Here is a 27,418-nt window from a genome sequence, read left to right as displayed (position 1 = left end):
CTGGCTCTCTCTAACTTCTGAATATTAGTTTTATAAGAACTGACATCAAAGTATAGCAGTTCTAATCAAAAACCTAATCTTTTATTATAATAAAAACTATCAAGAAATCACTCAGTAGATTTTGATAAGGAAAATGCTGAGGATATAGCAGTTAGAAGGCGCCTGCTTTTAAGAGTTGGAGGAAAATTTATTAACCAGCATAAAATAAACAGACAAATTTTAAGACTTAGTAGAACTTCAATCAGGTAAGTGCTATGAAGATCACCTCCCAAAGAGACAGGGCTCTACAACAGAGAATGGTGAGAGAGGACTATTTCTTACGATCTTTGTCCTTTTTTATATTGGCGCAACCCTGAGTCTGTGATATTTCAGAGTCAGCCTTCACTTTATAAAAATTCATGATTTCTTCATCCAGTTTTCTTTTCTCCTCCTCAAGTTTTATTGTCTCCTCTTGCTGGATTCTTTTAAGACGTTCAAACTTGTCCTGTAGCTGTGAAACAAAGAGGCATTTGTGACTCAAAGTGCCATGTGTGGGTATCTCTGGGAACATGCTTGACTTCTTTCCTGGTTATCAAACATATATTAATCATCAAAGTAGAGTTTGATCTTAATAACAATCTCAAAACTTTGTTTAAAATAAACATTCACATATTTAAAAAATTCATCAATTAAAAAGTGTCTCCCCATTGAACCAAATGTAATAAAAACTATGGCTATAAACAACACAGTTTTTTATTTTTTGTAAATATATTTTTATTGATTTCAGAGAGGAAGAGAGAGACAGAAACATCAATGATGAGAGAGAATCATTGATCAGCTGCTCCCTGCATGTGAGACCGTCACCCAAGCATGTGCCCTTGACCAGAATTGGACCCAGGACCCTCCAGTCTGCAGGCCAACACTCTATCCACTGAGCAAAACTGGCTAGGGCAACACTCAGTTTTTTAAATACTTGTTTTTCCAAATGATATCTATTTTCTCACTCTACACTTCCCCATAAATCTCTTCAAATAAAATTTTATAAATTCATGCTCATTAAAAATATACACATTGAAATATAGTAGGAATGATGAAACAATTGTTAAGACTTTAAATGATACAGACCTTTTCTTCTTAAGTGAAATTAGCATAATTATAGAAAAAAAATTCCAAACACCTCATTCAGTTACTTTTTATTTACTTGTGAGGTTGTATTTAATCTGTGGGATTTAAAATAAATATAATCAGCCATATGAAAGAGTCCATTAGAGTTGGGTCTAGATCTTAACACAACTTCATTCAACAATGTAAGGATTGCTTGTATGCATCAGAGAAGGTATGGTTTATATATACTAATAAAAAGGTAATATGCTAATTTGATGGAGAGACCTTCTGGACGTCCTTCCAGACAAAGACATGGTGGCAGGGCTGAGGCACAGGTGGTTAGGGGTGATCAGGCCGGCGGGAGGGGCAGTTGGGGGTGAGCAGGACAGTGGGGGGGGGGGGCAGTTGGGGGCAAGCAGGCCAGTATGCAGAGTGGTAAGGGACTATCAGGCAGACAGGCAGGTGAGCGGTTAGGAGCCAGCAGTCCCAGATTGCGAGAGGGATGTTCGACTGCTGGTTTAGGCCCAATTCCACAGGGATCGGGCCTAACCCGGCAGTCAGACATCCCCCGAGGAGTCCCAGATTGGAGAGGGTGCAGGCCAGGCTGAAGGACACCCTCCCCCCAACCCCCTGCATGAATTTCGTGCACCGGGCCACTAGACTATAATAATAAAAGCATAATATGCTAATTAGACTGGACATCCTTCCGGACGACCTTCCTGACAAAGCCATGGCAGCAGGGGCCAAGGCAGCTGCCACAGCAGTGGGGGATGAGCCCCTTGCACGAATTTCGTGCACCAGGCCTCTAGTATGGCATAAGAGTCTAAAGGACAAGTTTATTTGCAGCTTAACTTTTTGAAAAACAAGTAGACCGGGGGATTCTATTGCCACAATATTAACCATCTGGTGTATATGGCTGTGAAGAACACGGGGTGAGCACCAGTGGTTTTCAACCCTAGGTGCTCATTAGAATTATTCAGTGAGCTTACCAACCTCTCAATGTTCAGGCTGCACAAGATCAATTACATCAGATGACCTGGAGCTGAAACCCAGGCATCAATGCTTAAGAAAATTCCCCAGGTGATTTTATTGTGAAGCAAAGGCTGAGATCATGGTTCTAAATAAAGATTCTTTTTTCCTTTCCTGGAGTCAGATGTCTCTTGGAATTACATCTTCAGTCCTGAGAAGCAAATGAGCATCTAGATACAATGGCAAGAAGAATGATTGGAAAGTCTGGGGATGTGAGAGTGTGGTATCTGTAAGTGATGGCAAAAATCACTGTGGAAATGTTTCTTTTAAAAATGGGAGCATGAGAGTAGAAATCAGAGAAAGCTAAACTTCATCCTAGTATACAAACATTTCAAATATCAATGACTCTGGTGAAAAGCCTGAAGGTTTCCCCCCAAACAGGTACAAAGCAAGGATGTATGCTCTCATCACTCCCTTTCAACCTTGTATTGGAAGTCCTTGCTAAGGCAATAAGACAACAGAAGGAAATAAAATATTTACAGATTGAGAAAGAAGACATAAAACTGTCTTGTTCACAGGTATCATGATCATCAATGTAGAAAATGCAAAAGAATTGACAAAAAGAACATCCTGGAACTAAAGAGATTATAGCAAAGTTGCAGGATATAAGGTTAGTTGCTTTTCTTAGCAAGGACCTACAACCAAGATTACTCTGCCCAAGAAAACTATCATTCAAAATTGAAGGACAGATAAAGAGCTTTCTAGACAAGAAAAAGCAAAAGAAGTTCATCACCACCACCAAACCAGTATTCCGTGAAATGTTAAAGGGTCTTCTTTAAGAAAATAAAAACTATGAACAATAAAATGGCAATAACCCTAGCAGGTTTGGCTCAATGGATAGAGTATTGGCATGCTGACTGAAGGATCCTGGGTTTGATTCCGGTCAAGGGCACATGCCTGGGTTGTGGACTCAATTCCAGTTGGGGACGTGCAGGAGGCAGCCAATCAATGATTCTCTCTCATCATTGATGTTTCTCTCTCTCCCTCTCCCTTCCTCTCTGAAATCAATAAAAATATATTTTAAAAATGAAATGAAATGGCAATAAATAGATATCTATCAACAATTGAATCTAAAGAAACAAAAAAAACAAACACGCAGAACAAAAACGGAATCATAATGACTGAGTGCCTGCTCCATGCTAATCTTTGTTCTAAATGCTGAGGATACGGCAGCTAACAGGAGGGTCAAGGTGCCCGCTTTGAGAGTTAGAGGAAAATATACAATGAGCAGACAAATTTTAAAAATTAGTAGAACTTCAACCAGAGTTAAGTTCTATGAATAACAAGAATTTTTTAATAGTTGCCAGATGGGAGGAGTTTTGGGGGGATAGGCAAAAAAGGTGAAAGATTTAAGAAGTATAAATTGATTGTTACAGAATAGTCATGGGGGTGCAAAGTACAGTATATGGAATATAGTCAATACTAGTCTAATAACTATGTATTATCTCAGATGGGTACAAGATTTATTGGGATGATCACTTAAGTTATGTAATTTCTAATCATTGGGGTGTACAACTGAAACTAATATAATAATGTATGTCAATTGTAATTGAAAGTAAAAGATGATTGAAAATTATATGCCAAAAATTTTTTAAAAGGTTCATTGCTTTTCTATATATCAGCAATGAATAGGTAGAATTTCAAATTAAAACACAGTACCAATTGCATTATCACCCCCCAACATGAAATACTTTGGTATAAATCTAAAAAAATATATACAAAGCCACATAAGGTAAACTACAAAACTCTGATTTTAAAAATCAAAGAAGAGCCCTAGCCAGGTAGCCCAGTTAGTTAGAGCAACATCCCAATACACCAAGGTTCGTGCTCACTTCAGCAGCACATATACCAATACATCAAGGCTGAAGGTTCGATCTCTGGTCAGGGGATATACAAGAAGCAACCAATGAATTCATAAATAAGGAACAATAACTCAAGATATATATCTCCCTTCCTCTCTCTCTCTTTCTCTCTCTCTCTCTAAAAATAAATAAATACAGTAAATAATTTTAAATCAGAGAACTAAATAAATAAAGAGATATTCCATATTTGTGGATAGAAAGACTATATATTATCAAGATGTTAATTCTTCCCCACATAATCTAGAGCAGCAGTTCTCAACCTGTGGGTCGCGACCTTTCACAGGGGTCGCCTAAGACCATTGGAAAACGCATATATAATTACATATTGTTTTTGTGATTAATCACTATGCTTTAATTATATTCAATTTGTAACAATGAAAATACATCCTGCATATCAGATATTTACATTACGATTCATAACAGTAGAAAAATTACAGTTATGAAGTAGCAACAAAAATAATTTTATGGTTGGGGGTCACCACAACATGAGGAACTGTATTAAAGGGTCGCGGCATTAGGAAGGTTGAGAACCACTGATCTAGAGATTCAACGCAATCCCAATCCAAATCCCAGCAAGTTATTTTATGGATATTGACAAACTGATTCTAAAGTGTATATGGCAAAACAGAAGGCCCAGAAAGCCAGCACGATATTGAAAGAGAACGAAGTTGGAGCACTGATGCTACTTGACTTCAAGATTGGCTATAGTATTCTAACTAAAGCTGCAGTACTCAAGAAGTAAATGCACATATGCATAGTCCATTCATCTTTGACGAAGAAGCAAAGGTAATCACTGGAGGAAAGACAGTCTCTTCAACAAGTGGCACTAGAACAAGGGGAACATACACAAGCAAAAATATGAATCCCTTTTTACCTAACCTAATGGAATTTCTGTTGCTTATAGTTCAATTGTCCCTGACTGAAACATCTGGTATACAGCACTTGTTTCTATGGAAAAAGAAGTTCATATTTCCAATTTATCTACTAAAAATAAATATTCTTTCATTAATCAACATTTACCTGCTTACTTATAAAAGTGTAGAAAATTTTCTAACTCAGTAATAGTGTTAGGAAATACATGACTTCACAGAAGCCACTAGTTTGAATGTGTAATAAATTAAACTTTATGTATGAAAATTCAAATTATAAATAAAATAAAGATAAATAGATTTTACAAATTTATTTTAGGGCTTATTAAAGAGAAAATTGCCTAAATGCACTAGAAAAAATTATAGATTATAATTTTTTAAAGGCTGAATTCAAAATCTATATGATAAATCGCTACTTTTTGAAAAACAGCAAATCGTCTTCAAAAACATCAACTAGCCTGGCCAGTGGGGCTCAGTGGTTGGGCTTTAACCTATGAACCAGGAGGCCACAGTTCGATTCCCAGTCAGGGCACATGCCCAGGTTGCAGGCTTGGTTCCCAGTGTGGGGCATACAGGAGGCAGCCAATCAATGATTCTCTCTCTCTCTCTCTCCTCTCTCTCTCTCTCTCTCTCTCTCTCTCCATTCCACTCTGAAAAAAAATCAACTAAATTATTGGGATTAAATACTCTAAATTAATAGGACATCTAAAAATGAACACAGAGAGAAACAAAGATGGCAGCATAGGTAAACACCTGAAACTGCTGCCTTGCACAACCACTTCAAAAATACAACTAAAAGACAAAAAGGACATCATCCAGAACCACAGGAAGGCTGGCTGAGTGGAAATTCTACAACTAGAATGAAAGAGAAAAGCACACTGAGACTCAGAGGAGGTGCGGAAGTAAAGTGCAGCGGTACGGAGGCGCACACGGAAAGGGCTGGCACCTGAGTATGTCATTGTCTTTTTCTTTTTCTTTTCTTTTCTTTTTTTTTTTTTTTTGCCGTTGTCTTTTTCAATCAGGAGGGAGTCTCAAGCTCCTGACTGATCTACTCCAGTTCCGGGTGAGTCTCTGGGGAACCAGACTCATACGGGGAGAAACTGGACTGTCTGGCATCAGTCGGAACTCTAGGGTGGCTTTCTCTCAGAGGTGCTTGCAGCGATTACCGCAGGACACTGAGACTCAGGGCCTCTTAGGGCTGGGCTGAGGATCAGCCATAGCTGTTTGCTCTGCCCTGTTGATTCCCTGAGACCCCACCCCACCCAAACTGTGTGCAGAGGCTTTTGCATATGAATGGCCTGGCCCTTTGCAATCTAAAATTACCTAACTAACTGCAGCTGGGTCAGAGAGACCCAGAACATCCAAAAGAAGGCCCAAGGCCCCACAGCAGCTTGCATTGCTTCACAGCTGGGCCTCATCTGGGCACCTCCAAACCCCAAACATAGAAGAGGAATCTGCAGATCTCTCTGTAGCTCCTGCTGGGTAGCCTCAGGTAGAGGCTAAATTAGCACCTCCTTAGAGAGCCAAGAGCCAGTGTACCCAGTGGTCAGAGTTGGACCATCCAGATTACAACTCCTCAGATCCATACGGTACACACTCAAGGGGCAGACTCAGTGAGCACCAAAGCCCCACTGAAGCAAGTCTTGCCCCAGAAGGGTGTCTCCAGCACAGAACTTCTCCCACTACAGACACAGCTGATTCTCATAGCCAATTGGCCTGGAGGTCAATTCCTCCCAGTGATACCTACAACAATCAAGGCTTAAGTACAACAAACTGTGCACAAAGCCCACAAAGGGGTGCACCAAGAGTGTCCACCTCAGATAACTGGGGAGGCTGAGCCACTGGGCCCTATAGGACACCTAGCACAGAAAGCCACTCTATCAACACAGGGAAGCAGCCAAAATGCGGAGACAAAGAAACAGGTCACAAATGACAGAAATGGAGGAAAGCAAACTACTGGATATAGAGTTCAAAACCACAGTTATAAGGTTTTTCAAGAATTTTCTAGAAACTGCCAATAAATTTAGTGAGACCCTTGAGGATATAAAAAGGATCAACTAGAGATTAAGCATACACTGACTGAAATAAAGAATATTAAACAGAGATCCAACAGCAGACTAGAGGATCACAAGAATCAAGTCAAAGATTTGAAATACGAAGAAGCAAAAAACACCCAACTGGAAAAACAAAATGAAAAAAGAATCCAAAAATATGAAGATAGTGTAAGGAGCCTCTGGGACAACTTCAAGTGTACCAACATCCAAATTATGGGGGTGCCAGAAGAAGAGAGAGAGCAAGATATTGAAAACCTATTTGAAGAAATAATGACAGGAAACTTCCCCTACCTGGTGAAAGAAATAGACTTACAAGTCCAGGAAGCACAGAGAACCCCAAACAAAAGGAATCCAAAGAGGACCACACCATGACACATCATAATTAAAATGCCAAGGGCAAAACACAAAGGGAGAATCTTAAAAGCAGCAAGAGAAAGACAGTCAGTTACCTACAAGGGAATACCCATACGACTGTCAGCTGATTTCTCAACAGAAACTATGCAGGCCAGAAGGGAGTGGCAAGAAATATTCAAAGTGATGAATAGCAAGAACCTACAACCAAGATTACTTTACCCAGCAATTCAGAATTGAAGGTCAGATAAAGAGCTTCACAGATAAGAAAAAGCTAAAGGAGTTCATCACCACCAAACCAGTATTATACAAAATGCTGAAAGGTATCCTTTAAGAAGAGGAAGAAGAAGAAGAAAAAGGTAAAGATAAAAATTATGAACAACAGCCGAAACCGGTTTGGCTCAGTGGATAGAGCGTCAGCCTGCAGACTGAGAGGTCCCAGGTTCGATTCCAATCAAGGGCATGTACCTGGCCTGCGGGCACATCCCCGGATGTGCAAGAGGCAGCTGATCGATGTTTCTCTCTCATCGATGTGTCTATCTCTCTCTATCTCTCTCCCTTCCTCTCTGTGAAAAATCAATAAAATATATTTTTTAAAAAAATTATGAACAACAAATACATATCTATCAACAAGTGAATCTAAAAATCAAGTGAATAAATAATCTGATGAACAGAATAAACTGGTGAATATTATAGAATCAGGGGCATAGAAAGGGAGTGGACTGACAATTCTCGGGGGGGAAGGGGTGTGGGCGGTGCAGGAAGAGACTGGAAAAAATCACACACCTATGGATGAGGACAGTGGGGTAGGGTAAGGGCAGAGGGTGGGGTGGGAACCGGGTGGAGGGGAGCTGTGGAGGGGAAAAAGAGGAACAACTGTAATAATCTGAACAATAAAGGTTTAATTTAAAAAAATAAAATAAAATAAAAAATAAATAAAAATGACCATAAATTATATCGAACTACAAATACTTGCTTCTTTTTCAGTTTCTTTAAATGCTATTTCTTTCTCCATAACTCGCTGCATAAACTTATGCTTCAATTCTTCTTCTTCTCTCTGGCATTGTTCATGGAACTCCTTTCTTTTGGCTTCACAGATCTCTTGAAAACTAAAAAGAAAATTTTATTAGTTTTATATTAAAATGCTAATATAAGTAAACATGTAAAATATATATCCTATATTAAGTCCCATACAGAGAAATGGGAATTTCTATATCATGAGAGGTAAATATGAGATGGGTGCATATAGAGAATATAGCCCTTGCTGGGTAGGTTGGTTAGAGCATCATCTGGATACGCCATGGTTGTGGATTCAGTCCTGGCCAGGGTATATACAGGAAACAACCAATAAGCCCTGGCTGGCAGCTCAGTGTTTAGAGCATCAGCCTGCAGACCGAAGGGTCATGGGTTCGATTCCCAGTCAAGGGCATGTACCTGGGTTGCAGGTTTGATCCCCAGCCCAGTTGGAGAGCATGTGGGAGGCAACCAACCGATGTGTCTCTCTCACATAATTGTTTCTCTCTCTTTCTCTCTCTCTCTCTCTCCCTCCTTCCCTCTGAAAATCAATGGAAAAAATACCCTTAGGTGAGGATTACAAAAAAAAAAGAGACATAACCAATGAATGCATAAGTAAGTGGAACAGCAAATCAATTGCTCTCTCTCTTTCTCTCAAATCTATTTTTAAAAAGAATATATATATATATATATATATATATATATATATATATACACTAGAATTTTGAAAACAATTATATTAGGGATTTCTTCCTCCACCACTTTTTATATCACATTTCTTCACATCTTTTCACAATAAAATTTGCAAGAATCTCTAATTTATGAATTCTCAAAATAATTAAAATAAAGCCAAGTATCTTTCAAACTATGATTCATTTAAGATAGCCAGTTCAACTTTGGTTGTGCTCAAAGTACCAACACTAATACAACTGTCATACTTTTGCAGCACAAATCCTATTTCCCTTCAATATAGCTAAATACACCCGCTCTCCAACCATTTCCACTTGACTTCCATGGCAGTGCAATGCTGCTTTTCCTCTTCCCTCCATCCAGTCCTCCATATTCTTTGCATCCTCTCAATATCCTTTGCCAACCTGTGCTAATATTCTCCAACCTCCTTTCTGAACTTCTCTTTTGGATATAGTACACTTTAGCGTATACACGTAGTGGGTACACATAGGTTAGCATATAAATGAGTCCTTGCACTGTGCTACTCTTACAAATGTTCTCTAAGTCTGAAAATGATTAAAAACACACACACAAAACATTCAGAATAATTGACGATATGAGAAGTACAGTTCTTCTCATTCCAAAATGATTGTATCTCATGATAGTAGGGGCTTTGTAAATCACCCATTAGCTTGTTCTAGCAAGATCTGTACTCACCTAAGCGGCTGGTTGTCTGGGCCCACATCAGTAAAGCCCATCTTCTGCAGTCTGCAGCGCCTGTAGCTTTCATAGTGCTGAGTGTGGGTTACTTCTTTCAGGTGTTCCGTATTTGTACAAAGAAGCATATCCCGGAGCTTAACAAAGTCACAGTGATTTTCATTTTCCACTAGGAAGAGAAATAATAAAGCCACAACACTTTATCCATCTCTAGCACTCAATAAGTTTTATCGAATAAATGTATTCATGAAAGACATTCAGAATAACAGCTAAAAGATCATTCTGATGAATAGCTGAAATTGTTTTCACCATGTAACTGTGTTTATATGGTACTTACCAATTATAGACAGAGCTTATTCATAAACCAGAAAATCTGCTTTAAATTTATCAGCCAAAATATAAATATGAAACAATAAAATAATGTTATGTTATATTAAAATATGGCATGTTTTCACTAATAATTATGTTGATAGTTTACAAGCTACCCTCAAGGTATTTTACAGAGTGCTAACAAAGAATTAGTACAATTCCAGTAAAGTAAATAATTTCATTAGGTTAAGTCCACTCACAAAAAGATCTTTATAATTGTGCATGCTTAAGTTATCATATTCTATTTATACAAGATATTTATGAGACCAAATTAGTCAATATTTAAAATAAATCAATAAATTCACATGGCTCTATTCAGAAGACTGAGTAAAACATATTGTGTTTGATATTGTAACCAAATTTAATATTCACTAAAATATGTTCCTTTTAAAGTATGTTTCATAAATTAAAAAATGTCTGCCTAACCAGTGTGACTTGGTGGTGAGCGTCAGCTTATGAACCAGGAGGTCATGTTCAATTCCCTGTCAGGGCACATGCTCAGGTTGCGGGCTCCATCCCCAGTAACAGATGTACAGGAGGCAGCCTATCAATGATTCTCTCTCAATACTGATGTTTCTATCTCTCTCTCTCCCTCCTTCCTTTCTGAAATCAACAAAAATATGTTTTTAAAAAGACATCTTGTTAAAAAAAATTTTCTAATACATCAATTTAAAAACAACATTTGAAAACTAGGACAAGTAGAGATAATCCAACCCCCAATAATTAGTATTACAAGCATATAAACTAGACAACAAATGACTGGATAGCACAATATTCCAACTCATCATGATGCTAGATAACAAATAGGAATGTCTAAATATAATCCAAAGGTAGCAAGTTATATTTTTTTATTTTTAAAATAGCTTATAACCCTTTTTTTCTAGTGACCACTTTACAATGTTTTATAGCCCTAGCCATTCAGCTCAGTGGATAGAGCGTTGGCCTGCGGACTGAAAGCTCCCAGGTTCCATTCTGGTCAAGGGCACAGGGCACAGGCCTGGGTGCAGGCTCGATCCTCAGGGGAGGCGTGCAGGAGGCAATCAATGAATGATTCTCTCTCATCACTGATGTTTCTATCTCTCTCTCTCCCTTTCCCTTCCTCTCTGAAATCAATTAAAATATTAATGAAAAATTTAAAAAATAAATTTGGTAGTAATTAATTTGTGTACTATGTTTTAACACTAGTATGTAGGCTTCAATATGTTCAAAGTTCTTTGGCTCAAAGCACTTTCCAACATTCCGAATGTGATGGTTCACGCACAGGGAGACGATGTGCAGATGGAAAGCGTGTCAATAGGAGGTTCTGGGTAGCCTCTGCGGTTTCTGCCTAAAGCACCTTCCAGCAAACTCCTATGAGCATAAATCATAATCAAAGTAAGCATGAGCCTAAATGAAACAGAATCTGTGCACCTGACTAGTAACCGTTAGTTCATTGTTTAGCAACAGTTACGAATATTGGAACAACTTAAAATATTTTGAGGTTATGGCAATATAGGATATTTATAGTATATATCAATATCATTATACTATATATAGTATACAACATATATACACTATATATACAACGTATTTTCATACCACATATATATCTACACATCCATATGACCAGTCCAGAGCAAGCCTGCTCACTGTCATAATATTTACCTTGTAAAACTCCCCAAGGATAGAGACGGCCTCTGACCATCCTTTTTCCAACTTTCACCTCATCCATACACCCCACTACAGCAAAAGGTAAATGTTCCTATGAAGGAAGGACAATGTTAAACATGTCCTTATACCAACATGACATATGCTGTTTCTCTTATTTCTGTTATGGAAACAACAGAGACAAGAACAACATCATAAGCTTATTCAAACAAGGGATCTACCCAGCCTCAGATTTTATGACTTGGCAGCAAATATGTGCAGTGATTTCTGCAAGCATTAGTGTCAGGCCCTGAAAACTATCTACTGAGTAGAGCCTAAACCAAGGCATTATGCTGTGGGAAATACAAGGGGAAAGGTTTTTAGTAGACAAATCATTTTTCTCACATTATCTTTACCCTGAAACACAAAAATAAGGTCAAAAAATAATGTACAAATCACTTTTAACTCCAGTATAAAGTTAAAAGACAAAAGTATTGAGAGTAACTATAATAATTAGTTCATGTATATACAATAGAAAGCATTTTGATAAATAGTGCTGTATATTATATATACATATTTATACATGGACATGTATATGAATTCTAAATACAATTAAAGGGTCACTTTAATCACGTGATGCTGAGTCAAGGGAAGTCTGAAAACTGAGGCCATTCAAGGGAGATTTGGAAAGAAGTTAAGCAAAGTTTTGAACAGGATGCAGCCGCAGAATATGCAAGATTTTAATGATCTGCCAGAAGTTATATATCTGGTATATACAATGTCTAAGGTAAAAATTGTTAAGCATTATGTTGAATATTTAATAATTAACAGTAGTCTAACTCATTGGTTTTGATGAAAAATTACTCCCTATGCATTCTTTGGTGTACTATTAGGTAAGAGAGGCCAAAATCTTTAAGACAAGATCTAAAAAAAAATGTAATACAGGAGAATAACTTTCAAATTTACATTGCTTTTTAATTTCAAAATCTATTTAGTTTTGATATCTTAAAATAAATGGGTCTGGGAGGCCAGTCAAGATGGTGGAGTAGGTAAACTCTGTGATCACCTCCTCCCACGACCACTTCAAAATTACAAGTGAAATAAGCCAGTTGGAGAAAGATAAAGCATCACATGATCTCACTCATTTGTGGAATACAATGAACAATATAAACTGATGAACAAAAGTAGATCCAGAGACGCAAAAGCATCAAACAGACCTTCAAACCTCAGAGGAAAGGCAGGGAGGGTAGAAGTGGTGGTAAGAGATCAACCAAAGGACTTGTATCCATGCATATGAGCACGACCAATGGACCCAGACAATAGGGGGTGGGGGCATATGCAGGGGGAGAGAGGTGTGTGTGTGGAGTGGGGGGGGGGGGGAGACATATGTAATATTTTTAACAATAAAGAATTTTTTTTAAATTACAACTAAATTATAGAACAATCAACCTGGAGAACCAGCTGAGGACTAGCTGAGCAGAAGTCCTGTAACTAAGGATGTAAAGAAGAAGCCAGGTGAGACGGGTGGGAGATGTGAAGACACAAAATGGCTGGCCCACACCCATGGCTGGCAGTTGAGAATTGGGAAACATAGCTCAGCTGCAGAGGAGCAAGGGGCCCCAGCTGCACCATGGGCCCCCAGCCTGGAACACTAGTGCTGGGAAGAGGAGCCCCCATACATCTGGCTGTGATCAGCAGTGGGGACTGCATTTCTCTGGGTGAGACAAAAGGCTCTAGAAACCCAGGCATCCTCTTACAGGGCCCGTGCACAGGCTCACTTGCTCTTGGCACTCTCCCGGGGTCTTGTGGAGGGACAGCAGCTTGGGAGGTGCCAGAGACATAAGGGAGAAACTGAGTTGTGTGGCTTCAGGGCTGGAGGGACAGCTGCCATGGTCCCTGTGTTGAGCCCTTCCCCGACAGGCCCAACTATGGCTCTGCATTAGGTTGGTAAACTCCACTCACTCCACCCTGTTGCCTCCCTAAGACCTCACCCCACCCAACTCATGCACTACCATAGGCCGTTATTATATGTTTTGAGGGCATTATTAAATAAAATAAGGGTCACTTGATGAACAAGCACTATAATATCACAAGAGTTGATCTGATAACCAGGATGGCTACTAATGGGCAGGTAACATATAAAGTATAGATATTCTGGACAAAGGGATGATTCACACCCTGGGAAAGATAGAGCAGAATTGCATTAGATTTCATTACAATACTCAGAACAGCATGCAATAGACAACAAGCATATGAAAAGACCAAATATCATATAATTCCATTCATATTATATGTCCAGATCAGAGAAATCTACAGAGAAAGAACTTAATTAGTGGTCACCAAGGATTGGTAGAGAGGAAGGCTCATAGGTAGTAGTGGAGAAGAGCCGGCTGCATAAGGTTTATTTTAGATCGGCGGTTCTCAACCTGTGGGTCGGGACCCCTTTGGGGGTTGAACGACCCTTTCACAGGGGTCGCCTAAGATCATCGGAAAACACATATAATTACATATTGTTTTGTGATTAATCACTATGCTTTAATTATGTTCAATTTGTAACAATGAAATTGGGGGTCACCACAACATGAGGAACTGTATTAACGAGTTGCAGCATTAGGAAGGTTGAGAACCACGGTTTTAGATGATAAAAATGTTCTAAAATTGATTGCAATGATGGTTGCACGCATCTTTAAAAAGACAGCTGATCAATGATTCTTCCTCATCATTGATGTTTCTATGTCTCTATCCTTTTCCCTTCCTCTCTGAAGTCAATAAAATGTTTTTTTAATCTTAAAAATAAATAAATAAATAAAACATTTTACACACTGGATTTTGGAAAAATACCTTATTTATAGTCTCTTGGTCAGATAGAAGTGGCAGTATATTACTAGTATTGTTACTTATAAATTATACTTGATTTCCACAGGTAAAATAGAATTAGCATTAAATAGAAGCTTACATTCATTGAGGAGTTCATCTGAGCAGTAGTTTTGTCATCTATTGGGAACTGGTATATCTGGATGCCTTTACTAATCAATTCATTCATTATCTTACTCTTAAATGTCTGTAAATCATTTTTAGAAATTGTATCTGCTTTGGCAATCAGTGGTATAATGTTCACCTGGGAAGAAAGAAACAAAATCTCACTATTGAGAATTTGTTGTTAACCCTGGAATTTTTACAGTCAGAAACCTCAAATATCTGACAATAAATATCTAGATAGATAATCACTGACTATCATGCTTTCCTCACAAAATTGCTTTCCAAAATATTCAGTTCTTTTGAAGATATATTTTTACGAGAGTTTAGGCTTAGAAGTCGTAATTTTTGTTGTTTTCTCAAACTTTCTATGTTTCTAACACATCAGGAGGTAGTAAACTGTAAGTAGTAAGATGATGTAATGTATTTAATTCATTAACAATTTGATTTCTTATATAACTGTGAAAAAGCAGAAGAAACCTTTTCTCAAAATTATAAACAATTTGTCCTCTACCTGTCATTCATTTGTATCACCTTCTTCATAAATTCATCTTGCTTTTGAATAGATCCTTGCTCTACCTGTATGTCTTTGCAGGTAGATTTGCTTGTGGTTTCCAAAGACCGCCCAAAAATAATATACTTTTTTTTATTGCCATACTCTGAAGGCTAAATGTGTGTGTTTATATAGCACCTTGCTAACAAATTTGTTTGTAATTTGTAAAAAGGAATTATTTTCATATACCATATTTGAGGTTGAAATGTATTCATATTTTCTTCCTAGTTCTAAAATATAATTATTCCTGTCTCCTTGTGTTTACAGCTTAATAATTGAACTTTGTAGAAAATAACAATATGCAAAATTCTAAAATGTCTTATTACTGTTATAATAAGATACTTTGTTAAAGCATAACTATACAATGTCAAGTTCTGTGATATAAGTAGAAATGTGTAAACGCCTGTTTTAAACATATTGTTTTTGTTTTAGAATCTTCAAAGTATTTTTTAAAAAATCCTTGTTCCAATCTAGGGCTTCCATGTTGTCACATAAATGTTCAAAATTTTGTCTAATTTTATAATTTTAAACAATAGCTTCCACAGTAAAAGCAGACAGCTGCTAAGATAGATTCAAGTCTAACATAAATGCCTTGGGTTGTATTGGTGACAAAGCTGGGAAAAGAAACCCTCTGTGATAGCAAATCGTTAACACATAAAAATTAAACTTTCGCCTGGCTGGCATGGCTCAATGATTGAGCATTAACCTATGAACAAGGAGTTCACGGTTTGATTCCCCGTCAGGGCACATACCCAGGTTTCAGGCTCAATCCCCAGTGGGGTGGGGGGTGGGAGGTGGGGAGTAGGGTGTGGAGGAGGTAGTAGATCAATGATTCTCTCTCATCATTGATGTTTCTAATCTCTCTCTCTCTACATTCCTCTCTGAAATTAATAAAAATATATTTAAAAACAAAACATCAGTGGTACCAGAGAAATGTTAATGAGATCATTTTGTAATACTATAGAGCAATTTCAAGTTCAAAAATATGGGCAAATGACCACAATCTGAATTATCATTCAATCACAAGAAAAACTAAATTTTTATTTTTTTAAACCTGCATCTCATTATCCTAATGCATTTTCTAATGAAATTTCTCTAGAAAGCAAGGTAAGATGGAAATTTATCAAATGCTGTTATGGGCTGAATATGTCTCTTCTCCCCCCATGCATATGCTGAAGCCCTAACCCTCAGAATGGTCTGTATTTGGAATCACAATCTTTAAATGGGCCCTAATCCTGTCTTACTGGTGTCCTAATAAGTAGGGGAAACTTGGACACACACAAAAACACCAGATGTGTGCATAACGGAAAGGCCATGTGAGAACACAGTGAGAGGGCAGCCATCTGCCACCCAAGGGGAAAGGTTTCAGGAGAAACAAAATTTGGCAACACCTTGATCTTGCACTTCTAGCCTTGAGAATTGTGAGAAAATGAATTTCTGTTGTTTAAAACCCATAAGTCTGTGGTGTTTTGTAATGGGGTTGTTGGGACACTAATACAAATGCTTTAAAAATTAACGGACACATTTGTAATACCCTAACCAATAAAGAAATTAAAGATAAAAAAATAAATTATAAAAAATAATAATAGAGAGAGCAACTAAGATGGCGGCATAGGTAAACACCGGGAAATTGTCGCCTCACACAACAATTGAAAATTACCGCAAAGGACTGAGCAAACATCATCCAGAACAACAGGAAGGCTGGCTGAGTGTAAATTCCACAACTAGAAGGAAAGAAAAGCACGCTGAGAGCCAGAGGCGCTGCGGAGGTGAAGTGCAGAGGTACGGCGGCGCGCGCGCGCGAGGAAAGGGGGTGGCACCTGAGGACGTGGCTGACTTTTTGAGTCACAGACTCCTGACTGCTCTGAACTCCGGTTCCGGGAAGTCTCTGGGGACCCAGGACTCATACGGGGAGAGGCTGGTCTGTCCGGCAGCGAGCGAACTTGAGGGCGGCTTTCCCTCAGAGGTGCTTGCAGCCGTTACCGGAACACTGAGACGCACGACTCCGGGCGGAGAATCGGCCATGGCTGCTTTCTCCGCCCTCTGACTCCCTGAGACCCCGCCCCACCCAGGCTGCGGCAGAGGCTTTTGCATGTGAATGTACCTAACTGCAGCCGAACCAGGCAGACCCTGAACTTCCAAGAGAAGGCCCAAGGCCCCGCAGCGGCTTGCATTGCTTCACAGCTGAGCCTCTTCGTGGCTCCTGCTGTGTGGCCTCAGGCAGAGGCTGAATTAGCACCTCCTTAGATCCAGGAGCCACTGTACCCAGTGGTCAGAGGGGGTCCATCCAGACTGCAACTCCTCAGATCCATAAGGGACACACTCAGGGAGCAGACTCAGTGAGCACCAAAGCCCCACTGAAGCAAGTCTTGCCCCAGAAGGGTGTCTTCAGCACAGAAGTTCTCCCACTTTAGACACAGCTGATTCTCACAGCCAATTGGCCTGGAGGTCAATTCCTCCCAGTGATTCTACAACAACCAAGGCACCAAGAGTGCACCAAGAGTGTCCACCCCAGGTAACTGGGGAGGCTGAGCTACTGGGCCCTACAGGACACCTGGCGCACAGGGCCACTCTATCAACACAGGGAAGCTGCCAAAATGCGGAGACAAAGAAACAGGTCACAAATGGCAGAAATGGAGGAAAGCAAACGATTGGATATAGAGTTCAAGGCCACGTTTATAAGGTTTTTCAAGAATTTTATGGAAACCGCCGATAAATTTAATGAATCCCTCAATAAGTATAGTGAGACCATGGAGGACATGAAAAAGGACCAACTAGAAATTAAGCATACACTGACTGAAATAAAGAATAATTTACAGAGATCCAGCAGCAGAAAAGAGGATCCCAAGAATCAAGTCAAAGATTTGAAATACAAAGAAACAAAAAATACCCAACCGAAAAAGAAAAAAGAAAAGAGATTCCAAAAATATGAAGATAGTGTAAGGAACCTCTGGGACAACTTCAAGCGTACCAACATCAGAATTATAGGGGTACCAGAAGGAGAGAGAGGGCAAGATATTGAAAACCTTTTTGAAGAAATAATGACAGAAAACTTCCCCCACCTGGTGAAAGAAATGGACTTACAAGTCCAGGAAGCGCAGAGAACCCCAAACAAAAGGAATCCAAGGAGGACCACACCAAGACACATCATAATTAAAATGCCAAGAGCAAAAGATAAAGAGAGAATCTTAAAAGCAGCAAGAGAAAGACAGTCAGTTACCTACAAGGGAGTACCCATACGACTGTCAGCTGATTTCTCAACAGAAACCATGCAGGCCAGAAGAGACTGGCAAGAAATACTCAAAGTGATGAATACCAAGAACCTGCAACCAAGATTACTTTATCCAGCAAAGCTATCATTCAGAATAGAAGGTCAGATAAAGAGCTTCACGGATAAGAAAAAGCTAAAGGAGTTCATCACCACCAAACCAGCATTATATGAAATGCTGAAAGGTATTCTTTAAGAAGAGGAAGAAGAAAAAGGAACTCTTACCATTTGCCACAGCATGGATGGAACTGGAGAGCGGATAAATACCACAGGATCTCACTCATTTGTGGAATATAATGAACAACATAAGCTGATGAACAAGGACTGATCCAGAGACGGAGAGGCATTGATTGGACTGTCGGGACTTGGAGGGAAGGTAGGGGAGGGTGGGGGTAAGGGGGAAAGATCAACCAAAGGACTTATATGCAAGCATATAGGCCTAATCAATGGACATGGACAACGGGGGGGTGAGGGCATGAGCGGGGGTGGGGGGGGTGGGGGGTAGAGGGTAACGTGGGGACAAGGACACATATGTAATATCTTAATCAATAAAAAATATATTTAAAAAAATAATAATAATAATTAATGGAAAAAATATGACACATCACCAAATAAGTTCTTAGATGAAAATGGCTGAAAGATATATATTATCTCAAAAGAACGATCAAATTTTGATCGGCTGATGGATTTACCAAACACACCTTACTGTCAATGTTCTTCAAGGTTAATAGATCCAGGGCCTTCAGAGAATGCCCCGTGGGTGCAATGAAGTAAAGGCACACGTGGATACGTGTGTCATGGTAGTCAGCAAAGGAACGTTTAATTTTCAGTTCTTCTTGAAAATAAGCCTCAAATTGAGCATCTATGTAGGAAACTATTGGTTGGTAGCTGAAAAAATGAGTATTTAAACATTTAGCATAACATAGTAACAACATCTGAAGTCTACATTTTTACCATCTAGTTAATAGTTAATATGTGTACTCAATAGCTTTTCATATAAATAAAAATGTGCATACCATGTTCTTACAAAGGTAACAATCACAAGTCAATAAAGGCCCATCGTTTACATGTTTCTAGAAATGGCAAAATGATCTTTCAATTCAATGTCATCCCAATCAGAAGCCAATTTCTATGTGTATATAAAAGTACAAAGGACCAAGCGTGGTCAAGACATATTAAAGAAAACCAAGGAGATATAATCTTCATATGCCAGGTCTCATTATGAAGCTGAAATAATACAGTATGGCAGCAGCACAAGAATAGATAGACGAAAGCACAAGAGAATTTTTTAATGTGATAGAATGTTTCTATGTCACAGCTGAGATGGTGCAACTCTATGCAATTTAAAAACCTACACTTGCCGAAACCGGTTTGGCTCAGTGGATAGAGCGTCGGCCTGCGGACTGAGGGGTCCCGGGTTCGATTCCGGTCAAGGGCATGTACCTGGGTTGCGGGCATATCCCCAGTGGGAGATGTGCAGGAGGCAGCTGATCGATGTTTCTCTCTCATCGATGTTTCTAACTCTCTATCTCTCTCCCTTCCTCTCTGTAAAAAATCAATAAAATATATAAAAAAATAAATAAAAAATAAAAATAAAAATAAAAACCTACACTTGAAATCTGTATGGTTTTATTAACCAAGGTCACCCCAATAAATTCAATTTTAAAGGACCCCACAGAAATATACACCATAAAAGTAAGTTTCACTGTATGTAAAATTTCAGAAGAGTGACATCCTAATCATGGCAATGAATACTTTTGGGCTTTTTAACAACTAAAAACCTGATCTATCCACTAACAAAGGTACCTCTGTGGGAACTGTGGGAACCACACCATATGCCAGGGAACCAGGGGGAGTTTTGCCCAACTGCACCTCCCTGTGAGCTCTGAAACCAGCAAATCTGCCCGGACCCCACTTTCAAGCAGTCAGGGGAAAACTAGAGAGTGTTTATTTATTATACACCCACAGGTGAAAGGTATTTGTACAAGTTCAGCAATCAAGATGGGAGATTCCATTGGAGCACACAAAAAGAATGCATTTGGCCCTAGCCAGTTTGGCTCAGTGGATAGAGTGTTGGCCTGCGGACTGAAAGGTCCTGGGTTCGATTCCGGTCAAGGGCACATGCCTGGGTTGCGGGCTTGTCCCAGTAGGGTGCGTGCAGGAGGCAGCTAATCAATGATTCTCTCTCATCATTGATATTTCTATCTCTCTTTCACCCTCCTTTCCTCTCTGAAATCAATAAAAGAAATATTAAAAAAAGAGAGAGAGAATACATTTGGATGCGTTGGAGAAGGTAAGAGGAACTTTGCCAATGTTAGCCTTCCCTCAAGGCAGCACAACCTGGGGCTGAAATAGCTGATAGCAATCTCTCCCGGGGCAAAGGGAGTAAGTGCCCAACAACCTTAGAGAAATACCCTTTCCTCTCAGCAGCACCCAGGATACTGAGGCAGGAACTCCATAAAGGAGGGAGGGAGGAGATTGGGAAAGAAGCAGATAAAAACATCAAAGGGCATGAAGTGCATTAAAGGGTCATGGGCCGTGCTGACTAGGCTCAGGACTTCAGCAGGAATCTCACTCATGAAATTGGAGAGAGCCTCAGCTTCTGATTCCCGCACTGGGCCTGTGGGCACTTCCAAAGGTCAAGTGCTAACCTCACACATCTCCCCATTCTGCAGCTGGCTCTGTGTGCACACACCTTCCAGTGCCATTGGGAGGGTGAAATCTGGCAAGTGAAATATGCTCAGAGGTATCAGACCAGGCTCTGTGAGCGGGGTAGAAACCACTTTCTGAAAAATTTGATTTATAGAAATGCTTTCTGGGAAAAAAGAGAAGTTTCCAGCCGTCAAACATATGAGCTGTGAGAACTAGAGAAGAAATAAACTCTTAAGACTTTCTCCACAATAGGGAGAAAGAAATGTGCAGCTGGGATATCATACAAGGCCATAGAAAGCCCCAGATACAACAGGACCAATGAACAGTCTATTGCACCTGACGGCAACTAGCGAAGATTTGAGGATGTGTCTGCTACTTCAAATGTGAAAGCAGCAACGCGAAACTCCAAGGAACATGAAGCATCAAGGAAAAGTATCACCACAAGTAAGAAAAGCTGTTAATTAAAATAAGAGCACACTCACCTGGCTTCTTTGTTCATTTGATCACCATATCCCACTGTAGTCACAACAGTTAATTTCAACTGAACATTGCTTTCCTGCAGTTGATATGTCTGAATTTTAAGTTCAACATTTGGGCAAAAATGTGAGGATTTTTTTTCTCTCGAATTAGTATTAAACAATGTGTCAATCAGTGTTGATTTTCCGAGTCCAGTCTCCCCTGTAATAAACATGGATATAGTACACAGGGGTATAGATGGCTGAGAAGTAACACTCTGAAGTGGTTTAAAGGGTCCCACATACTCAAAGACAGCAATGTCCTTGAAAATATACATGCTATTCCGGACACCTTCGGTCATTAACATAATATAGAAAGAAAATACACACAAAGTTGTATCAGATTTTGAAGAGTGCTGAAGCATTTAAAGAAAAAGTGTGTAGGTAATATGGCTAAGAAGATGGAAACTAATATAAACATGAAGGTATGTTCTTGAATGAACAGCACCAGTTTTGCACTGCTGAAAGATAATTTGAAATGAGCATTTGGAAAAAATAAGTAATAATTCAGAGGAGAAGTCTGGCACTTACCCACACAGAGAATATTAAAAGAGAATCCTTGTTGAATAGATTTATTGACCAACTGATGAGGCAAACATTCAAAACCAAAATGACCAAGCATAGTTAAGCAACGGATATTCTCTTCTTTTTGCTGAAAGAAAACACAAGTTACAAGATTTTAATCAGAATAGAAAATATCACTTGAAGATCATTATAATATTTCTTTTTAAAAATATTTTTATTGTTTTTTAGAGAGAAAAGAAGGGAGAAGGGAGAGAGAGAGCTATCAATATGAAAGTGGAAGGAACATTGATCATCGATTGACTGGGTGCCTCTTGAACGTCCCCTGCTGGGGTTCGAGCTGAAACCTGGATATGTGCCCTGACAGAAAACATTTCTCTCTGTCTTTCCCTCTCTCTTCCACTCTCTCTAAAAATCAATGGGAAAATATCCTCGGGTGAGGAGAGAGAGAGAGAGAGAGAGAGAGAGAGAGAGAGAGAGAGAGAGAAAGGGAGGAAAGAAGGAAGGAAATGAAATAAAGATATTTTATGCAGATGGAAATGAAAGAAAATCTGGAATAGCAATACTTATATCAGACAAAATAAACATTAAAACAAAGGCTGCAACGATAGACAAACAAGGTAATTTCATAATGATGAAGAGATCAATCTAACAAGAGGATATAACTCATAAACATGTATGCACCCGACATAGGAGCACCTAAATATATACAGCAAATATTGATGGACATAATAGAGTATAATATAACATACGATGATGGATATAATAGCTTTAAGAAAAACATTTGTATTAAATTAGTAATATTACTATGATTAGTCTCAGAATTAACTTACTCTTCTCATGTCAAAATAAGGGTTAAGATCTAAACCGTCTCTCAATAGTTGATGGTTGAATGAACAGTGATTAGTAGGGAAGGGACCTGAGCCCTAGATACCAGGAATCAACCAAAGATTAATTGATAGGAATTCCATGGGGCTTTCATATTTAAAGAGAGCATATTTAGCAATACCAAACTGAAAATTTAATCCAATAAGAAATTTTTTAAAAACTTAATTCCTTACTATTTGTGCTCTTAGAGGATAGGGCTTTATCTATATGGTAAATTCTTAGTTCTTCTCTACATATAAACAGAACATTTTGATCCATATAATCTGAAGATTATTCCATTTTTTAAAAATATATTTTATTGATTTTTTACAGAGAGGAAGGGAGAAGGAGAGGGATAGAGAGTAACATCAATGAGAGAGAAACATTGATTCAGCTGCTTCCTGCACACTCCCAACTGGGGATGTGCCCGAAACTAAGGTACATGCCCTTGACCGGAATCAAACCTGGGGCCCTTCAGTCCGCAGGCCAGCGCTCTATCCACTGAGCCAAACCAGTCAGGGCATGAAGATTATTTTAATGTAACAATAATAGATTTGGACACTCCCCTGTCCTCTCTGGCTTAGACTCCCTTTTAAAAAGAGTTTTCTCATTTTTAACTCTGTAGCTCAGGGGGGTATCAGATCAAAATGCTTTGTGTGTCAAAATATAGAACAAAATATAGCCCATTGTCTTATCAAGAAAGGACCTGCAACCTTGGCCTCATTAGCACCAAGTTCTTACCACAGAACAAACAGCAAGCAGGGATTTCCATAGCATCATCACTATTACTTAACAAATGTCTTCTGATGGGCTGAAAGTTCTTTCTTACAGTATTTATTTTTACAAAATGTTCATCTTATGTAGAAAACAAATATTTCAGATTCGACCAATTTGGAATCTGTGGTTATTCAAACCCTGTCCTTGAATGCACCTTCGCACCATGCACAAGTAAAGGGAATTAAGAAGTAAACAAGGCAGTATATAAAAACATAATGTTTAACCGACTGTTAAAGGGATTGCTTCATGTACCTTCACATGAAACTGAAGTGCTGAACAAAGATTATTTTAATCCCTGATAACAAATACATCTAGCAAATGAGATAATGTACATAAATTCATAGTTTGTAAACTATAAAAATCTCTACGAGTTCTGACAAGCCCTGACGTTAACTGTGCTCACTGAACTCTGTTTTTCAGGGGCACTGGGAAAAGGTAGCTGACTGAGAAAATTCACTAGTCATTCATTACGAGCCTTCCTAACCGTCACTTTTGCCTCTGTTTGCTCTGTACATTGAGAACATTTAACTAGGAAAGTTTCACATTTTTTCACACTCCAATATTCCATAAGTCAGGAGTCTTACTTATGAAAAGCCTACAATTTGAATGAGGACGAAAACCATTCAAAAAATGTTAAAATACTTGTTAATGTCATACCAAGTACCAAAATTCTACAAAAGTAAATATAAGGAACTTCGAAGAAGGATAGAAGACTGTGGTATGAAGTAGTTAAAGATAATTCAAAAAGACTGCAGATAGCAGATTGCCTCCTAAAGACAGGATAATGCTGATGGAGGAGGTAAGTATTATGAACAGGAGATGAGTATGGCAACAAGCTTAGCGGCAGAATTATGGGCTACTGTATATGCCCTTGCAGTAAGGAACTTGCACACTTAAAGGGAAAGATTTAAATTTGGAAACTGGCTCCAGCTGGTTTGGCTCAGTGGCTAGAGCGTTGGCCCTCGAACTGAAGGGTCCTGGGTTCAAGTCCAGTTATGGGCATCTATTGCAGGCATGATCAGTCCCCTCAGACCTCAGTGGAGCATACATTAAGCATAGTCATTGAATGGCTTTAACATGTCAACCCAGCTTTTTGAAAAATGTTTTAATTTTTCTTTTAATAATCTTGCCAGTTTTCTACAATCAAGGAGAGTACACTCTCTATCCATTCCGTCCTTTTTAAGATACACGGTAACCATGAAAATTCTCCATATTAATCTTACTAATTTTATGGCAAAACTCTACATACTAAGTTCCTTAAAATAGTATATTATAGTGGTAAACAAGTGAAGCATAAATTATAATTTCATTTATGTAATCTTTTATTTGGTTTCCCTCTTTTTAGAAAAAATATATTAAGGTTTAAAAAAAGCTATATTTGCATGTACATGTATGTATATGTGCATATGTGTTTATTGCTGTGTTTCAATATTAAATTACCTACAGTATTAAAATATCTTGATTAAGGCACAGTTAGTACTATATTTGAAACATAAATAAAACAAATCAGAGAATGATTTTTTTAAAAAGATAGTTTGGTGGTTAAAACTAAAATATAGAAACACCTGTGTGTTTGAAAAAAAGAGAAAACACCATAAGACACAAATGAACACTACTTAACATAGTTCAATACTCATGTATATATTTGACATTTTGGTCAAACAGAATTCTAAAACCAAGTTTTCACCCATTCGGACATACTATTCTCTCTTTCAGTGCAGATTCTTATGTAAGTTACTACATATTTTCCCTAGAACAGAAGCTCATCTTAAAATGGCACTTGGTTCAATCTCCCACTCAATAAAGCAATAAATAAGTAGCCACCCAACCACTTCCAAAAATAAACTTCATTTGAAAGTTATTTATTATCAGTACATAAAGTTCCACAGACATTTGCATCCAAACAGCACTATTCTTGTTACCTAATGGGAGGCTCTGGAGTTTAATTTGTCATTCTTTGGTGTTAAGCGGGAGTAATCTCTTGCACCACTAATAAGGTCTGCAGACTCAAGAAACACGCAATAATTATTTAAACATCATCGATGCTTCACTCTAATCAGTATAAAAGTTAATTCATGTCCAAGCATAAGCCTTTCTCATCTAGGTTCATCTCGGTTCACTGAGTCAGTGTTTTGAAACTATACAATCTTGCTGAAGTACAGGATGAAGAGTTCTATCTGAAAGATGTACTCAACTGTGTCTTCGTCATCGGGTGTTTGCACGGATGTGCACACTGGTGTTTCTGCCATGTCAGACTGAAAGCGCTGAAAACAAAGAACAAGAGCCTTTTAAAAACTTCCTGTAAAAGGCAGTATTCCCACAACAGAATTTAGAAAAACAAGGGAATCGAATATAGACATTATCCCAGGTTTGGGCTTTCAGTCCACACTGTTGATCTGCTTTTAACTGTGGCTGTTTTGCTATACAGGCTCTTATATAACATATAATATTCAATGTCTAATGTACAATAATACATTCAGCCACAAACATGAGAAAAGCATCCAACAAAAGGTAAACTCCCGTTTAAAATCAACAGGACAAAGAACATTCTTCTTTAAAGGGCTCTCTGAGCATGGAAGGGAAATAGGGAATTTTGCTTTAAAAAGGTGCCAAAAGAACCAGGTAGACACTTATAAGCACTTACCTTTCCAGAGTAGATTACCAGGGGAGACTGGAGTGCCCGAGTGTACTTACTGAAGGAGAATTGAGAAATCAGAGCTTATAAAATCTGAACAAGTTTATTAGACGCTAAACAAGTTCATGATAGTGTCACTTATGAAGTATTTACTATGTACCTGGTGCCTATATGTTTTGCCTCTTTTCATCCTCATTACAGTTAGGAAATGCATAGATTTTCATTGCCATATGCCAGGTGACAAAATTCAGATTCAGAAAAACTAAACTCTTACCTGCCCAAGAGTTCAGCGATGCCGCAGACACAGGTCCGAACTGACTCCAAAGCTGGTGTTCTTTGTATTTATGGACCAAATCTTCCCTGATTTGCAACGTTGGAACCAGGGAGGACAGATACAAGAGAGCACGTTGTACTGATTTGTCAGCAGAACTCCCTTTGAAGGACAGGCTACCCTACTTTTGAGGACGGCACAAAGATACTGAGAAAATGAGGCATATTTGAAAAGAACGTGTTATAGATGGGGAGAGCAAAGAGAAAAGCAAACAGAATTAAAGAATGGCTCTGGGTATCATGGTTTCTTCACTTGCTATAACCTGAGGATTAGTCCACTTTAGTACATAGATTTAGCTCACTTTCCCCTAATGGTAAATTGTGTTCCCTCATACAGATAGTATTCTGTTGTATGATATGGTTTATTCCAGTCTGGTATAAATAAAGGTTCTATATTATTTAGCAGAATGTTAATGATATTGCAGTGATTTTCAGCCTTTAGTTGCAAACAACAATAAGCATTTAAACCACTGAAAAAAGGTTGCTTCTTGACTTCTTATACTTATCCTTTCTCAGAATTGGAAGCAAGTTACTGTCATGCAGATAAAAGTTCTAGAGATCTGCCCTGACCGGTTTGGCTCAGTGGATAGGGCATCAGCCTGCGGACTGAAGGGTCCCAGGTTCAATTCCAGCCAAGGGCATGTACCTTGGTTGCAAGATCAATGTTTCTCTCTCATTGG

The 27,418-nt window shown here is 38.7% G+C and overlaps 2 protein-coding genes across 2 annotated transcripts in view; one reads left to right on the top strand and one right to left on the bottom strand.

Annotated features, from left to right (window-relative positions):
- CCP110 (centriolar coiled-coil protein 110) overlaps positions 1 to 13,134 on the top strand; it is a 47,100-nt gene extending 33,966 nt beyond the window's left edge. Inside the window, exon 15 of the mRNA XM_036309294.1 lies at positions 13,083 to 13,134. Coding sequence (XP_036165187.1) covers positions 13,083 to 13,119 — 37 coding nt within the window. The 3' untranslated portion in view covers positions 13,120 to 13,134. The remainder of the gene's footprint in view (positions 1 to 13,082) is intronic.
- SEPTIN14 (septin 14) lies at positions 311 to 26,022 on the bottom strand. Its single transcript, XM_036309297.1, has 9 exons — positions 25,969 to 26,022; positions 22,139 to 22,259; positions 21,575 to 21,770; positions 19,142 to 19,328; positions 14,600 to 14,761; positions 11,662 to 11,758; positions 9,649 to 9,817; positions 8,225 to 8,357; positions 311 to 490 (listed from the first exon to the last, which is right to left on the bottom strand). Exons 1-9 carry the CDS (start codon positions 26,020 to 26,022, stop codon positions 311 to 313), a joined length of 1,299 nt encoding a protein of 432 aa, XP_036165190.1.
- Between the last annotated feature and the right edge of the window lie 1,396 nt (positions 26,023 to 27,418).

This window comes from Myotis myotis, unplaced genomic scaffold (genome assembly GCF_014108235.1).
Source record: "Myotis myotis isolate mMyoMyo1 unplaced genomic scaffold, mMyoMyo1.p scaffold_m19_p_5, whole genome shotgun sequence".
Lineage (NCBI taxonomy): Eukaryota > Metazoa > Chordata > Mammalia > Chiroptera > Vespertilionidae > Myotis > Myotis myotis.
This window is presented reverse-complemented; position numbering and strand designations above follow the sequence as displayed.